Source organism: Chelonoidis abingdonii, chromosome 8 (genome assembly GCF_003597395.2).
Source record: "Chelonoidis abingdonii isolate Lonesome George chromosome 8, CheloAbing_2.0, whole genome shotgun sequence".
NCBI classification, from domain to species: domain Eukaryota; kingdom Metazoa; phylum Chordata; order Testudines; family Testudinidae; genus Chelonoidis; species Chelonoidis abingdonii.
Genome location: NC_133776.1, coordinates 22111291 through 22127675, shown reverse-complemented (window position 1 = coordinate 22127675; position 16385 = coordinate 22111291). Strand labels below are relative to the sequence as shown.

The 16385-nt window shown below is 44.2% G+C and overlaps 1 protein-coding gene and 1 long non-coding RNA gene across 3 annotated transcripts in view; both read right to left on the bottom strand.

Moving 5' to 3' along the window:
* LOC142047187 (uncharacterized) overlaps positions 1–7654 on the bottom strand; it is a 64943-nt gene extending 57289 nt beyond the window's left edge. Inside the window, exon 1 of the long non-coding RNA XR_012656359.1 lies at positions 2960–7654. This is a non-coding gene — a long non-coding RNA (uncharacterized LOC142047187). The remainder of the gene's footprint in view (positions 1–2959) is intronic.
* Positions 1–11587, bottom strand: part of PPM1L (protein phosphatase, Mg2+/Mn2+ dependent 1L) — a 180095-nt gene extending 168508 nt beyond the window's left edge. Inside the window, exon 1 of one of the 2 annotated variants that reach the window (XM_032778174.2) lies at positions 10324–11587. In XM_032778174.2, the coding sequence (XP_032634065.1) occupies positions 10324–10722 (399 nt within the window). In that variant the 5' untranslated portion in view covers positions 10723–11587. Of the gene's footprint in view, positions 1–10319 lie in introns of both variants that reach the window. The other variant, XM_075068415.1, reaches the window with a different exon arrangement.
* Positions 11588–16385: the final 4798 nt, after the last annotated feature.

The window sequence follows — 16385 nt, the reverse complement described above, 5'->3', positions numbered from 1 at the left end:
TTTTCCTGGGTGACTGTGCAAACGCCATAAGCAACAGCAAGCATGACCCTGCTCAGATCAAAATCGCAATCTGGACGTTTGTAAACCACCTGACGCATCTCGTGCAGTCTATGCTGAACCAGGATCTGCAAAGCAGCGAGGAGCGGCGGCTACAGCAGAGCAGCGATGAAGAATGACGACGACATGGACACAGAATCTCTCAAACCGCGGGTCCCTGCACTTTGAGATCCTGCTGGTAATGGGGCAGGTTCTAGCCATTGAACGCCAATTTTGGGCCCGGGAAACAAGCACAGACTGGTGGGACCGCATAGTTTTGCGGTTTGGGGACGAATCACAGTGGCTGCAAACTTTTACACGCGTAAGGGCACTTTCATGGAACTTTGTGACTTGATTCCCCTGCCCTGAAACGCCAGAATACAAGATGAGAGCAGCCCTCACAGTTGAGAAGCGAGTGGAGAAAGCCTCTGGAGCTTGCAATGCAGACACCTACCGGTCAGTCGGAATCAATTTGGAGTGGGAAAATCTACTGTGGGGGCTGCTGTGATGCAAGTAGCCAAAGCAATCATTAAGTGCGCTACGAAGGTTGTGACTTTGGGAAACGTGCAGGTCATAGTGGATGGCTTTGCAGAATGGGATTCCCTACTGTGGGGGGGGCGACAGATGGAACCCATATCCCTATCTTGGCACCGGAGCAACGAGGCACCAGTACATAAACCGCAAGGGGTACTTTTCAATGTGCTGCAAGGCACTGGTGATAACAAGGGACGTTTCACCAACATCCACGTGGATGGCCAGGAAGGGTTTATGACGCTCGCGTTTCATTTGAACACTACTCTGTTAAAAACGGCTTGCTGCAGGGAATTACTTCCCAGACCAGAAAACAACAGTTGGGGATGTTGAAATGCCTGTAGTTATCCTGGGGACCAGCCGACCCCTGATGCCATGGCTCATGAAGCCATACACAGGCAGCCTGGACAGTAGTCAGGAGCTGTTCAACTACAGGCTGAGCAAGTGCAGAATGGTGGTAGAATGTGCATTTGGCCGTTTAAAGGTGCGCTGGCGCACGTTACTGACTCGCTCAGACCTCATCAAACCACGTCCCCATTGTATTGTTGCTTGCTGTGTGCTCCACAATCCCTGCGAGAGTAAGGGGGAGACCTTTAATGTGGGATGGGAGGCTGAGGCAAATCACCTGACCACTGATTACGTGCAGCAAGACACGAGGGCGATTAGAAGACCCACATCAGAGAAGCTTTGAAAACGAGTTTCATCACGGGCCAGGGTACGGTGTGACTGCTGTGTTGTTTCCCCTGATGAACCCCTCACTCCTTGATTGACATCTTTCCTGTAAGCAACCCACCCTCCCCTTCGATTATAGCTTTGCTTAAGAAATAAGTCACTATCATTTAAAAATCATGTATTCTTATTAATTCGATATAAAAAAGAGGCGAGAACTGACAAGGTAGCCCAGGTTGTGGTTTGGGAGGAGGATAGGAGGGAAGGAAAAGGCACACTAAAAAATTTCAAAGTAATGACAGCCTTTGGCTGGGCTGCCACGGGGGTGGAGTGGCGGTGCACGAGCCTTCTCCACGCGTTCTTAACACATCTGGGTGAGGAAGATATGGAACATGAGAGGGGTGAGGGTGGTTACACAGGGACTGCAGTGGCAACTCTGTGACCTGCTGCTGTCCTGAAGCTCCACAGACGTTGAGGATGTCAGTTTGATCCCGCAGCAGCCTCAGCGTTGCATCCCGCCACCGCTGATCTTCCTGCTGCCACCTCTGATCTCTGCTCGCCACCTTCCTCACGTTGGTCCCTCCTCTCCTCACGTTCACTGGATCTTCCTGTAATTTGATACCCCGTTCTTCCACCATTCAGATGACCTCTTTCATTGCAGATCACTTTCATGATTTCCAAGAACATTTGTCTGTTTTTTTTTCCGCGGCCTTATCTGAGATGCTTCGAGATGGATAGGGAGGCTTGAAAAATTGCAGCTGCAATGGGGAGGGGAAAAAGGGAGAGAAGTATTTAAAAAGGTACATTTTCAAGAACAATGCTTATACGCTTTCACAGTGAACAACACTATTCACCTTACATAGAGCATGTGATTTCACTACAAGGTCGCATTTGCATCTTAATATGAGTGCCTGCGCTCTTGGTGTTACAGATTTCACAGATGCAGGTCGGGCAGCAGAATTCAGCTTGCATGCATCCATAGGTAACCATTGTCTTTCTGCTTCTGCAGCCTTCATATACACAGTGCCCTCCTTTCCCAAATACCAAGCAAATCCCGTTCAGTGCTGCTTCTTTCCTGTTAACATGCAGCAGCAGAAACCACCCTCCCATCCAATTCTCTGGGATGATCACTTTACCCCTCCCCCCACCGCGTTGCTGGTAGCAGGAAAGATCTCTGCTAGCCAAAGACGTGAAAAAGCTCAGCGCCATTCCCCCCTCCCCCCGCCTGGCTACGTGCAAGGAAGGATTTCTTTTAAGCAACAGGCAAACAGCCCAGTAGGAATGGCCATCTCTGTCCCCTTAATTAAATTCCTGAATTTCAACCAGGTTACCATGAATGATATCACTCTCCTGAGCATAACACAGCGAGATAAAGAATGAACGTTGCTTGAATGCCAGCAATCACCGGGACAATACACAGCTAGGCTTTGTCATGCAATGATACCCGATTACTTGCTACATGCATGGCGTGGTCAAGTGTCCTACCATGGAGGATGGAATAAGGCTGCCCTGCCCAGAAACCTTCTGCAAAGCCTTTTGGAATACCTCCAGGAGAGCTTCATGAAGATGTCCCTGGAGGATTTCCACTCCATCCCCAGACATGTTAACAGACTTTTCCAATAACTGTACTAGCCGTGAATGCATCCCAAGTCCTCAGGGCAAATTAATCATTAAAAAACACTTGCTTTTAAACCACGTTTTATATTTACAAAGGTACACTCACCAGAGGTTGCTTCCATGGCTTCATTGTCTGGGTTAGTGGCTTGGGAGGGCTGGGAGGGTAATTCCATCTGGGTGAGAAAAAACTCCTGGCTGTTGGGGAGAACGGAATGCTGTGTGCTCTCTGCAAGCTCGTCCTCCTCTTCCTCCTCCTTATCTTCCCCGTCCGCAGAATCCTCAGCCATGGCTGAGATTACCACCCCACCTCGGAATCGACAGGGGTGGGGTAGTAGTGACAGACCCCCCAAGAATTGCATGCAGCTCAGCGTAGAAGCGACATGTTTTCGGCCCTGCCCCAGACCTTCCGTTTGCTTCTTTGATTTTCTAGTAGGCTTATCTGAGCTCCTTAACTTTCACACGGGACTGCACTGAGTCCCTGGTGTGGCCTTTCTCCATCATGACTTTGGAAATTTTTGCAAATGTTTTTTCATTTCGTCTTTGGAATGGAGTTCTGTTAGCACAGAATCCTCTCCCCATACAGCAATCAGATCCAGTACCTCCCGTGCGGTCCATGCTGGAACTCTTTTTCAATTCTCAGAAGACTGCATTGTTACCTGTGCTGATGAGCTCTGCGTGGTCACCTGTGCTGGTGAGTGCTCCACGCTGGCCAAACAGGAAATGAAATTCAAAAGTTCGCGGGGCTTTTCTTGTCTACCTGGCCAGTGCATCCGAGTTCAGATTGCTTTCCAGAGCGGTCACAGTACTGCACTGTGGGATACCGCCCAGAGGCCAATACCGTCGATTTGCGGCCACCCTAACCCTAATCCGACATGGCAATACTGATTTTAGCGCTACTCTTCTTGTCAGTGAGGAGTACAGAAACCGGTTTAAAGAGCCCTTTATAATCGATATAAAGGGCCTCGTTGTGTGGATGGGTGCAGGGTTAAATCGGTTTAACGCTGCTAAATTCGGTTTAAATGCGTAGTGTACCCCAGGCCTGAGAAGAGATTTAGTGTTTTCCTGCAAATTACCAGAGTCTGGGGTTTTTTTGCCCATCCAATCCCACCCACAACAAAGTACATTTTACCTGCTTCAGCTGTTATCCCAGTCCCACTGCAGAGCTCTACAGAACACCACTTCTACAAGCCACAGGCTAGTTTGAAAAGTCAAGCCTCCAGAGTCCCGAAAATTCCAGTTATTCATTTTGACTACATAAGAAAGTGTCAAACTCTCTCAAGCCAATACTACATAGTCATAAAGGAGTACTGAAGAGATGTGAACCAAGAAAAAGCTAGAGTGCCTTGTGGGGTCACCAAAATCTTAAGTCACATAAGTACATACATCTAGCTTCTTGAATTATATTTTATCTACTATACTTGAAGGAAGACAGTTTATTAATCATTTCTGTTCCTCTACTCTACTACTTTACTGAACTATAATTGCGTTTGTCAAAAGAGAAATAGAAAAAAAAAAAAAAAAAAGAGTTCTACTGTATACAGACTAAAAGTTTAAAATGTTCTCAACTGCTGCATTAACTCCATAATCATTATCTGGGCTGGGAAAATGAGTAGTAGGGTTAACCATAACTAGCTAACATATTTCTACCACTAGGTGCCGAGTGTTTTAAAACATATTACCATAATTTATGTTAACGAACATATTAGAACACCATTCGTTTCCCAGTGTATACAAGCCCTGGGCAGGGATTTAACTAAAGGCGTGTGTTTAAATTGATTTAGTTAAACCAATGCAAGTCCCCATATGGACACACTTATCTGTTTAAAATCATTTATCCCAGTTTGGCTTGCACCGTAAATTTACCAGCGCAAACTAAACGGATAAACCAGGTTTAAAAATGAAATTAAAGGTCTACATACGGTTTTGACCAGTTTAACTAAATTGGCTTAAATATCATACCTTTAGCTTAACTGCAGCAAGCTTGTGTATACAGCAGGTATTAATCAGAATGATATAAGAGTTATTTTGCAATGTAGGAAGTGTAGCTCTCTGACATCACACCTGTGAGCTAAGACTGTTTTACTATCCAACAATAGGTTTCGGAGGAGTAGCCGTGCTGATCTGTATCAGTAAAAACAACGAGGAGTCCTTGTGGCACCTTAGAGACTAACATATTTATTTGGGCATAAGCTTTCATGGGCTATAACCCACTTCATCAGATGTATGGAGTGGAAAATACAGTAAGCAGGTTTAAATAACGAGAAATTGCAGAACTGGAATTAAATTTTTGAACTTGACACCATCAAATTAGGCCTGAATAAAGGCTGGGAGTGGCTGGGTCACTACAAAAAATTATTTTCCCCACTGTTGATATTCACACCTTCTTGTCAACCGTTGAGAATGGGCCACATCCACCCTAACTGAATTGGCCTCGTTAGCACTGACCCCCCCCCCACATTTGGTAAGGTAACTCCCATCTTTTCATGTGCTGTATTTTCATACCTGCTTACTGTATTTTCCACTTCAGGCATCAGATGAAGTGGGTTATAGCCCACAAAATCTTATGCCCAAATAAATATGTTAGTCTCTAAGTTGCCACAAGGACTCCTCATTGTTTTTAATCCAACAATAGAAATTTTACTATATTTCATTTTATTTTGGAGGGATTTCTTTGGACAAATAGAGATCTGAGACTCGAGTATCAGCATAACCCCTTCCCTGTAAATATTTATTCAAAACATTAAGTGCTTTGCAAAGGATCCCAGATTGAAGAATGAAGTAAGTTACTATAAAAGGAAAACCATTAGTAACCATACCGATTCCTTGTGCTTATATGAACTCTGATTGACTTGGGAAATGTACATTAAAAATGATAGTGTTATCTGGCAAATAAAAAAATTAAAGCTCATTTCCTTTACTTCCTTCAGACATAATTTAAGTTAAAATTCTTCCAAAATGCAAGAGTAAAGTCTGCAAATTGGAACCTTTAATGTCAATTAATCAAATCAGCCCAAGATGGAGGTGTTTGTTTTTTTAATGCTAATGATGAAACTTTATCTTCAGTGTTACAGGAAATAGACAATTACCTCCGTGTCAGGTAAAAAGTTTTTATAAGCTCTGTGTTCAATAGATACCAGTAAAGGCAAAACAACTGATCAGCCTGTTTTCTTCCTGATAATACACTGCACCAAAAGCTCTAATTATCAGGTTAAAAACTAATACTTGAGGGAAGGTGAGGGGGGTGTTTCTGTCAAAAAGGAAAAAGCAACCACTATTTTCCTTCCAGCAGTCAGCCATCATCTCTAGTTGGTTTAGTAAGCACAGAATTTTTACAATATTTGCAAATGGCTGGAAGGGCAGGGTGACCTACAAACAGTACATTCCTGACAACATTAGTAAGGACTCTACACTGTTATCTGACGGCCACTGCTCTCCCCCCGCTCACTTTATATATTGCAGCACCAACTAACTTAATTAATTATCAGCATCTCCCACTGATTACTTAAGACATTAATTTCTAGATCTTCTGGCACAAAAGGTCTGCAAGTATTTTAAATAAACCATTAACTGTTTATTTGGTGAATGTCTTCTGCCTTCTCCCTTTTGCAAGTTGAAAAGAACATTCAACATTCTTAGCATTTAAACAGGCCAATATGACATGAATTACAAAATGCTCCTTTTACTCTTTTTATTGGGAGCATCCAGTATGTAACTACTTACTGAATTTTTTTAAGTTTTCCTTACCGTATTGTTAAGAAAGGCCAACTATATACAATACAGATATAATTTAAGATTATCAATGTTAAAGTCTGACTAAACATCCCTTCCTCTTTCAGCTGGTCTGTTTTTATGCTTCTGGTTTGCCATTATACAATTTAACTAAATTTCTATTCCTCATACTCTTCCAGCCTATATAGGACCTAAGTTTCTTTTAAAAAATGCTTAAACAGCCTTTCAGGCCTTTTTTATATCCTGAAGAAATTAAAAAGGCACCAACCAGTTTTTTCACCCCCATTTGCAGATCACCTTTAAGAGATCTGTCCAAAGTCACACCATAAAGCGTCAGACAAACTGATTCCACATCATCTTCTACCTAGTTATCTACTCTAACCATTTAAACACACACACTGTAAGAATAATTCATATTGCTCTTCAAGAAATAGTCAAATCATTTTTACCCAAAGAAAGTTTGCACTACACACGATATTATAATGTATCAAATTTCATTACCCAAAGTAATTTTCCTTTTAACTTTTATACCTGCAGTAGCTAACCAGACCCTTAACTAGAACATATGCCACTAATATTTATTCTTGACTGTCTACTTATTGTCTAGGCAGCCATCAAAATTTGCAGTTGGTGGCTACTGACCATTCAGACTAAAGATTGCCTCTCTTGTCTTGTAATTCCCACACTAACAACAGAATTACTTATGCAAAACTAACAATATTAAAACACTTACAATGTTCACAAATTAACAGCAATTAATATTACTTGGCTGATGCTTCTCTGTCCTTCACCTGATGTGGCAACAGATAATGGTAAGGGAGAATTAATTCAGCATTTTATATTTTCAGTGCTATTTGTTAAGAAAAGCAAAATCTGCCTCATGTATTGTTCCACATATAACTCAGGGACTGCCATTCACTTGTCCTTTGCTTCCAAGATGAGAGGTTTTATAGAAGCTACTTAGCCAAAAAAAAAAAAAAAAAAAAAAAGAAGGAAAATTAAGTCATTATGAAAACTTTATTACATGTTTAGGCACAGTATTCCAAGGAGCCATTAACCTTGTTTTAGACTCCCCAGATACCTTTTAAATTTTTTTTTCCGGCTAAGACTCAAAAATGAGACAAATATTTTGCACACAGTAGAAACAAGCATTGTACTACTCTGTTCAAATCAACAAGGCATATGTAGATAAAATTAACTGTTATGCAAACACACTGTTTAATGTAATGCACACAGGCCAGGCACTTTATGCTCTGATAACTCATTTTCTTTTATGAAACACCACAAAAATCAGAAAACCATTTATGTATGAAGCACTTAGACACTTGCTTTTTGTAGAGAATCTGTATTTTAAGACATTCGCTAGAGTGAAGTTTGGAGAGATCTATTAAAGCCCTCAAAATTAGAGCTTTTTATTTTTAACACACCCTACACTGTCAAGCAAGTAGAACAAATTCTCAGAGGCACCAGCAGCAGGTGGATATTAGTATAGAAGGTAAACAAGGTTTGCAGAGATATAAAGTTATTCATTGAATATATCACATGTATATAGTGTTAGAATCTGAGGTTAGACCTATGTCTATTAAGAGTGAAAGTTCTTGTATTAATATTTTTGTTATTTAACTGCACTTTCTAATCTTACATTATTTAAGATCTTCAGCTTTAGAAACAAGTGCCTAGGTTTCCTCTAGCACCTCCTGTCCCCACAGAGGAGGGGGCAGAACATATATATGATGCAGCTGAATGAGACACACAATCACTATTGTGTACTATGCCAAGGGCTAAATGCTTGTACTATGTATTTGTCTACATTGGGCTTTTTAAATCAAATTCGATGTTGTTTCAGACACAGTTTGACTGGTGTATACAAGGAAAATTGTTTATTGTTTTCAAAAAACAATTTAAAACTTAGATTTCTACTCCACATTCTGTTTTCAGACATGGCTCAGAGGGCAGAGCAGTTCAGAGGTGATCTTTATCAGGTTTGTGGAAGGCAGGGCAGGTATGAATTTGTGCTTTATACAAATTAACTGCCACTTGTTGGAGGATGGCTAAGAAACTAGCACTGCCATGCACCCCTCCTTCCAATCCAGGAGGAAAAATATGGTATTGGTCATAACCAAGTATAAAAACCTGACAAAAGCCTTTAATAACCAAAGTGTTAATAGGTTATTACTGAGGTGACAAAATCCTAACCAAGGGAAGACAATAGTCATGCAGACCTCAATCAGATTGTCTGAAGTGAGATAAAGGCAATTTTCTCCCATTTGTCCAATGCATGGGGTTTAGAAACAGCACATTTAGGTTTAGAAGGGCAGCAGCTGCTGTCCTTGTGTGTTCCCTGAGTGCCTGATCTCTGTCAGAACTTTTCCAGGAAGATACCTTGGCTGCTTGATATGTGAGAGCAGCTGAGGGAAATCCAAAGCAGCCATGCCACAGCACAGTAACACACAAACAAACAAGCTCTTCAGCTGGTGAGAAGAAATTTTAATATGCATCTCTTCTCCAACTCCTCCAAAAACACTCCTACCCTAATCATACGCAAACCTGATACTGTACACATAACAGTGCTGAACCTAGGATATCATAAAGGGACCTTCCTTCTAAATTTCCTTTCCACTCTGAAAAATAAGCCACAGTTACAAGAACTTGCTCTTTGCGTGCAACGCAAACAGCTGAAGGGTAGCTTTGTATTCCTAATAGGGGGAAAAAAGCTAAAGAAGGTTTTCACAGCTACTGTTTGAGGTAAAGATGCATCTTATCAAGTAATAATATAAGCCACAGAAAACAATGTGAAAAAAAAAAAAAAAGGAAAAACTTCCTTGGCTGGGAAATCAAAAGTTTAGCACAAGCAAGCAGAAAAATTTAGTGGCAACAAGAATTTCCCTCAAAAGGAGAAACAAATCATTAACAGGAGAGATGCACGAGATGAAGAGAAACTCCGTGGGCTTCTCTTGCCTTGACCAAGAGGCTGGGGTACCAAAGGAGATAAAGCGTCTTCCCATGTATGAAAATTTAGGGTTGTTCATATTAATTCTTAAGAAAAAAAAAGTTTAATCTGTGTAGTCTCCCCCTAGACCAGGGGTTGGCAACCTTTCAGAAGCAGTGTGCCGAGTCTTCATTTATTCACTCTNGTCTATAATATATAACTAAACTATTGTTGTATGTAAAGTAAATAAGGTTTTTTAAATGTTTAAGAAGCTTCATTTAAAATTAATTTAAAATCCAGAGCCCCCTAGACTGGTGGCCAGGACCCGGGCAGTGTGAATGCCACTGAAAATCAGCTTGCGTGCCATCTTCGGCACGCGTGCCATAGGTTGCCTACCCCTGCCCTAGACTAAGCCCTGTTGCTGTTGCTGAGCCCAGTCCCTCACAGAACGAGGAGCCCAGACCACACCATTCCCTAACAAAAGATTATCCAGGCAGTCTGTATTAATTGTTCTGCAAGGCAGAATCCACCTCCTGGAGCTTTCACTGACCAAACAATTCCCTGTTGTAAAGCATGTCAATGCACGGATTCTCCCCACTTCCTCCAAGAGCTCTGATACTGGAGGACAAGGGAGACCCAAGACTTAGTCCTCTCCCGAGCCTAGGAACCCTCTGTAAAGATTAAAAAAAAAAATTAAAAAAAAAAAAAAAAAAAAAAAAAAAGATGTGAACACTTGGCCCAAAAGAACCCTCAAAAATGGGGACTCATCCATTCATTCCCCCTTGTAAGCATTAATCACCCCACAAACTTGCCTCTCCTCCATGCCCATCAAATATTCCGAAGATAGAGGGATGGGTCCTGTTGATTAGGTCCGTGACCACTTCAAACCTGTCCTCCATGTGGTCCCTCCGCCCTTGGATGGAGTAGACAGCCACATTGTGGCTCTTGAACTCCCAGGTCTTGGAGAACTCTGCATCCAGCACATCCAGCCTGCCGAACCTGTCATTCTGCATGATCTCAGCCACTTTGCCCTTCACCATCTTCACAGCATCCCTGCTGGACTTGACAATGGTTTTCACCTCATCTGTGTGGAAGAAGTAACTCCAGAGGGCCAGGCTGATGCACAACAGGAACAGGGTCTCTGGTCTTAGCAAGAAGTAACGCATGATCCGGCCCAGCAGAGACAGCAAAGTCATTGTATCCTCTATCATTTATTATAGAGACAGTGTATCTCCCACAACATGCACCACGCACCCCGATGGCTGGGATGGGTCTAAGACAAGGCAGCAAATCAATGCATGCCGTGCTAATGCAAGCCCAACGAGGGCAGGGCTAGCCGCAGCCTCTTGCTCCTGCTGCTGCTTCAAGTGGGGCTCACTCACTCAGACGGCTGGGACGGGTTTGATGCAAGGTAGAGATCAGCGTATGTTGGTGCTACAAAATAACCCAACCAGGGCAGAGTTGGTTAGCCGCCACCTCCTCTTGCTGCTGCTTCAGCCAGCACCCATAGGGATAGATCTGATGTGAGACAGCAAAGACCAGTGCACGCTCTGTTAGTGCAACCAACTAAGGGCAGGGTTATTCTGATGCTACAGCGGGATGTACACCATGCTCTGCTACTGAGAGGCAAGGTCAGGTCCCTCCGGCGGCCGCTGCTTCGGGGGTCTCACACAGGGATGGCTGCTGCCAGTTTGGATGCAGGGCAGCAAACCGACTGGTGTTTTGTTCTACCAACGCAAACCCAAAGGGAAACCCACCCCGCTCCAGCGCCAGCGGGGGCCACCCTGCCCGGTGGCTAGGACAGGGCACAATGCAAACCCGACAGCAGCGGGGCTCCGGTACTACGGCAAAGCCGGGGGCCGGGTCCCACTCGCGCAGCCCCCCAGCTGCTGCCCGCCTGGAGCTCACGGGGGCACCGGCTGCCTCAGGCCTGGGCGGCTCGGGCGCACACCCCGTTCTCCCGCTTCACCCCTGCCCGGCCCCGGCACCAGCGGTCCGGCTACAGCAGCGACGACACCGGCAGGGCCGCGCGCAGGTACCAACCCGCCTCGCGCCCGTCCCTCCCCCGGCCGGGGCGGGGCTCAGCCGCCTCCTCCCCTCCAGAGCCCTAGAGGGAACCAGCCGCCTACAAGCCCCAGCAGCCTGTGCGCTTCCGCCTCGCTTGTGATTGGCAGGAACCAGCACAAAGGCTGCTGGGGCCTGTAGTCGGGGGAGCAGGCTAGACGAGGGCTGAAGACTTCTGGCTCTGGCCTAGCACCTGGCTGGACCCTGAACAAGGACTGAAAACGCCTGGCTTGGCCTGGCCTAGACAGGGTCTGTGCACTGAGGGGTGGGTGACTTGGCCTACTATGGGCTGGGCACAAAACAGGAACTGGGCTGGAGGGGAATGAAGGTTTCCACATCTGTTCCCAGTCCAGTCAGAAGGAAATCGAGACCTTGCACATTTTCTTGTGGAAAGAAGGTGGGAGAGAGAGTCCAGCCCAGGGCAGCCAGGGCTTCTGGCATTCAGCTCACCTGGGATAGGGGTCACATCTCTCACTGCCTGCTTCAGAGCAGGGACTTCAGCCTCCATTTTTCCCTATGTAGAAATGTTGACTTTGGGGTGGTCTGGTCTCTTTCTGATCAGAAATTCTATCCTAGGCCTGAGAAATCTACGCAGAGGAAATTTCATCAAAACTGTGAGTTTGAGGTTTTCAGATGAAAAAATTTGGGGTTGAAAAATTCCCAGCCAGCTCTCCTTTCTTCCAGCCTCCCATCTGCAACTCCTTTATGAGACAGGGGAGGTGTCAGGCCTGGAAATAGCCTTTGCAAGGGTCCATCAAGCTAAGGCTGGGTTCCCCATCCCTCCGGAGCCCCACACCTGGCCTTTATTTTGGAGGACTTTATCCATACCTTCATTCCACCCAACGTTCATGTTCCTTCACTTTTGCTATTGAAAACTCTTTACATGAGCATTAAAGAATCAAATGAAAGTTATAGAAGGTTATTAATGTTACAAGAAGGAATCAACATTCTGAATATCTTCATTAAGCTTTTCGAAAGGGTGGAGGGTCTCCTTCCTTTGGATCTTTGTTACACATTTGGGCCTTGGCAGGTTGAGTAAATCTCTTAATGTGAGAGGTGGGAATGGTTTCACAATGCTTGTGAAGATGGCCAGTATAAAGGCTACAACACGTTTCCTGGTGACTAAAATACACATCCAGCATATAAGAGAGGCACTCTCAGAAGAAATGAAGAAAATGAATAAGCTGTTTAGGTTTTAATCTCCAGGCTTTGTCAAACAGCACTGATTCTAGTGCTAAGATTTTGATGTAACACCTAGTTAAGAGAAGGAAATGAGTGTTAATTTTCACATTTTTCAGAGGTGAAAGTAAGCCGGTCTGGTCCGGTCTGGTGTACTGGCAAGAGCCAGTACGCTGTGCCGGACCACACTGGCTTCCACGGTGGGGATTTAAAGGGCTCTGGACTCCCTGCTGCAGCAGGCAGCCCACAGCCCTTTGAATCCCGCCTGCGGCTCTGGTGGCCGGGCTGGGGCCGGAGTTAAAAGGCTCAGAGCTCCTGCGGCTGCGGGGAGCCCGGAACCCTTTAAATCCCGCCCGCAGCCCCAGCAGCCGGAGCTGCGGTGGGGATTTAAAGGGCCCGGAGCTCTGCGGTGGCCGGAGCCCCAGGCCCTTTAATTTGCCCCGAGCCCCGGGGGCTCCTAGCCACCTCTGCAGCTGGGAGCCCCGGGGTTGATTTAAAGGCTTCCTGTTGAGGCCACGCCTCTTCTAGATGAGGTCACGCCCCCCCTCAGGACTCCAGCAGTATCAGTAAATCCTGTAAATTACTTTCATCCCTGCCTTTGTTTCTGAACACTTGTTCTGTGGCTTTGTGACTTACCTTGTCATCTGCAGCCAGCTCTGTTCATAGGGGAGAAGACAGATACTGTCAGACAAATGGTCAGCTCTCTTTGCAGAGGTAGAGGCCAAAAATATATATTTTAAAATAATGCATTTAAAAGAAAGGACATGGAAGTGAAGATGGATGCAAACTGCTAGATGAGATTATACCACAGCTTTGATATTACAGATTTTCCAGACTTCTTCATCTCAGCAGGAAGTGGCATCAGAAGAACATGGCAGTGAAATCATAAGCTCAGCTCAGACTGAAGATGAATATTTCTAAATCCAATGGCAGCAACTCCTAGTATGATCTTACTGGGTCAAGATCTAATGAAGTTAAAAAACAAAACAGTGATAAATTGGATCTGAAGGGAGTTTAATATTAATATTTTTGGATGAGCTTGGTAATTGGTCCTAAATATTCGTATTCACAGACAGGTAGAGAAATGAAGGTAGCAGATTTTCAGTTTCCAAATGATTAAACTACTAGTAGAGCTGGTTAGCATGTCCATCCAGATGACTTTTTAATAGAAAATAAAACACAATTTTTTGAAAATGTTTTGTTTGACTAACTTTAGCCAATACATGTGTGTCTACTAATCAGAAACCAGTGAAAGCTACCACATCACGACTGTATTGCAGAGAACATTGCTGGAGGAATAATGACACTATATTATTTCTGTTGCAGATGATTTCCAGCTAGCTGACGGATGATGCTTTTAAAAACTGACCAAATTTATGACAGCTGACATAACCCCCACCAACACAAGTGTGGCTGGAAAATTAATCAGAGAACCACAAGAGACAAGAAAATCAGTCAACAATTCAAACTGAAAAACGTTATAGAATGCCTTTTGGCCAACACTCAGTGTTTAGGGATATGTCTTCCAAGTCTACCAGCAAGCCTTCCCTTCCTCATACATTTTTGTCAGTTAGAAGAAAATATCTAAGCACTAGATTTCTTAGCTTATTTTGCAAAGATCAGTTTAAGCACCTTAGGTCAAACAGCTTAACCTAATGGTAACCAGAAACGCCTGTTTGTATACATCTGACTCACACATCCAGGCATCAGAAGCAGGAAAGTTAAGGTCTACTGCTGGGTATGAAGAAACTGAATTGTAACATTCATACAGCACTTTTAATTCAAGTATATCAAAGCACCTATACAAGGTTTGGTATTATATTCATGAGGAAACTGAGAAACACTGTTGCTGTGTGTCCTTGAGAAAATCTTTTAGGCCTACATTTTCAGGAGCCTCCATTAATTTTGAGTGCCTCAACTGGTGACACATAGTGAGTTCAATAGAGTTACATTGCTGTGTAAGTGAAGAAATGCAATGGTAAATCAGGTCACTCATTTTCAGAGGTGCTAAGCACCGGCAACTCCTCTTGAAATGTATTAGCATTAAGGGTGTTCAGCACTTCAAAGTCAGGCCCTAAGTATCTCAAGTTGGGCACCCAAAATTAGTAGACACTTTGGACAGAGTAGTATCAGAACCCAGGTTATCTGATGCCTAGATCCATTCTTTAATCACTACTCTATGCTGCTTCCCTACAGAGGGCACAATCCATATGCTATTCGGGGGGAGGGAGAGAACAGTTAGTAGCTGATCAGATTATATTGTTTTAGTGCTGACCAGATGAAAAGGCATATTGCAGATTTTACCAATGTTGTCATGTAACTTCCCATTGATAAAGACATTCCCACCTTCTCTCCTCTCCCCCAGCACCCTACCCACACTATTCCAAAGCTCAGCCCAACCTTCTGGATTCTGAGCCATTTGAAGTGAGCTCAGTTCACGTTTTCAGGATTTTCTCTACAGTCACAAGAGCTAGAAAAAAACAAGTTGAAATTCTCTTGTAATCACTTCCCTGTAGTACGAGGACTTTGTATAAACACCAGTATTTCAAAACTCACATCAGTTTTTCTCTATATGTTCTTCTAAGTAGTTTTCCATTACAAGGGACATGTCTTTCATTTAATACAGGAATGTCACCACTAGACTTACATAAAATGTCTCCAATAATTGCTTTGACCTTTATTTACCTTCAGCTCAGGAACAAAAGGAAACTAAACAATTTTCCAAATTAAGGTTGTCGTCTTGTCTCAGCAAAGAATTGATATTAACATATCCTCTTTGCCCTTTTTATAAATCTTCCAATATATTTAAACACAAACTATATTTCTTGCCTTTTGAGACAAACAATACAGTTCTGTTAATATGTATGGTCTCATAATATTTGTTGTATAGTATAGTAAGAGAATACTCCAAAAGTATTGTCAGGGCAATCAGCATTTCTATTGGGAGGGTTATCTACTTCATATGTACAGTTCAGACCTCCCTCCTGCATTGGGCTGCATGCTTTCTAGCTGCAGTCCAAGATTTGGACCCAGAGTTTTGCAATGTGATTGCAATACAAGCCTTGTTTATGCTAGTGTTCTACTGGTAGAGTTCTACCAGCAAGCTCGGTCTTTCAGGGTTTGTCTACACTATGGAATTTACAGCTGTACTGCTACGCTGCTGTGAGATCTGTGTAGCCATTCTATCCCAGTGGGAGAGAGCTAGGGTGACCAGACGACAAAGGTGAAATATCAGGATGCGGGTGGGGCAGAGCAAAAAAAAACAAAACAAAAATAAGCCACCAGAGACCACCCCCGCACCGTTCGCCTTGTCTCCACCTCCTCCCATAGGGGAAGGTGCCCAGCTAGTGCAATCCCTCCCACTCAGACAGCATCATTTCAGGCAGGTGGCGGCTCTGCCCTGCAGCACAGAGCACCCCAGAATTAGGAAGTGAGCAGCTAGGGCATGCTCAGCCTGTGGCCCCTGTGACCCCTGTGCGTGGGGCAAGTCTGTCCCCATGTACAAGAACGGCCTGTAGCGCCGACCCGCCTGCAACCCGTCCCTGCGCTGTGACCCCGGGGGGTTCGGGACAGGGCGCACAGCATGCGCAACAGCTGGGCAAAGGGGCCGGGGGACATGAGAGCCCTTGAG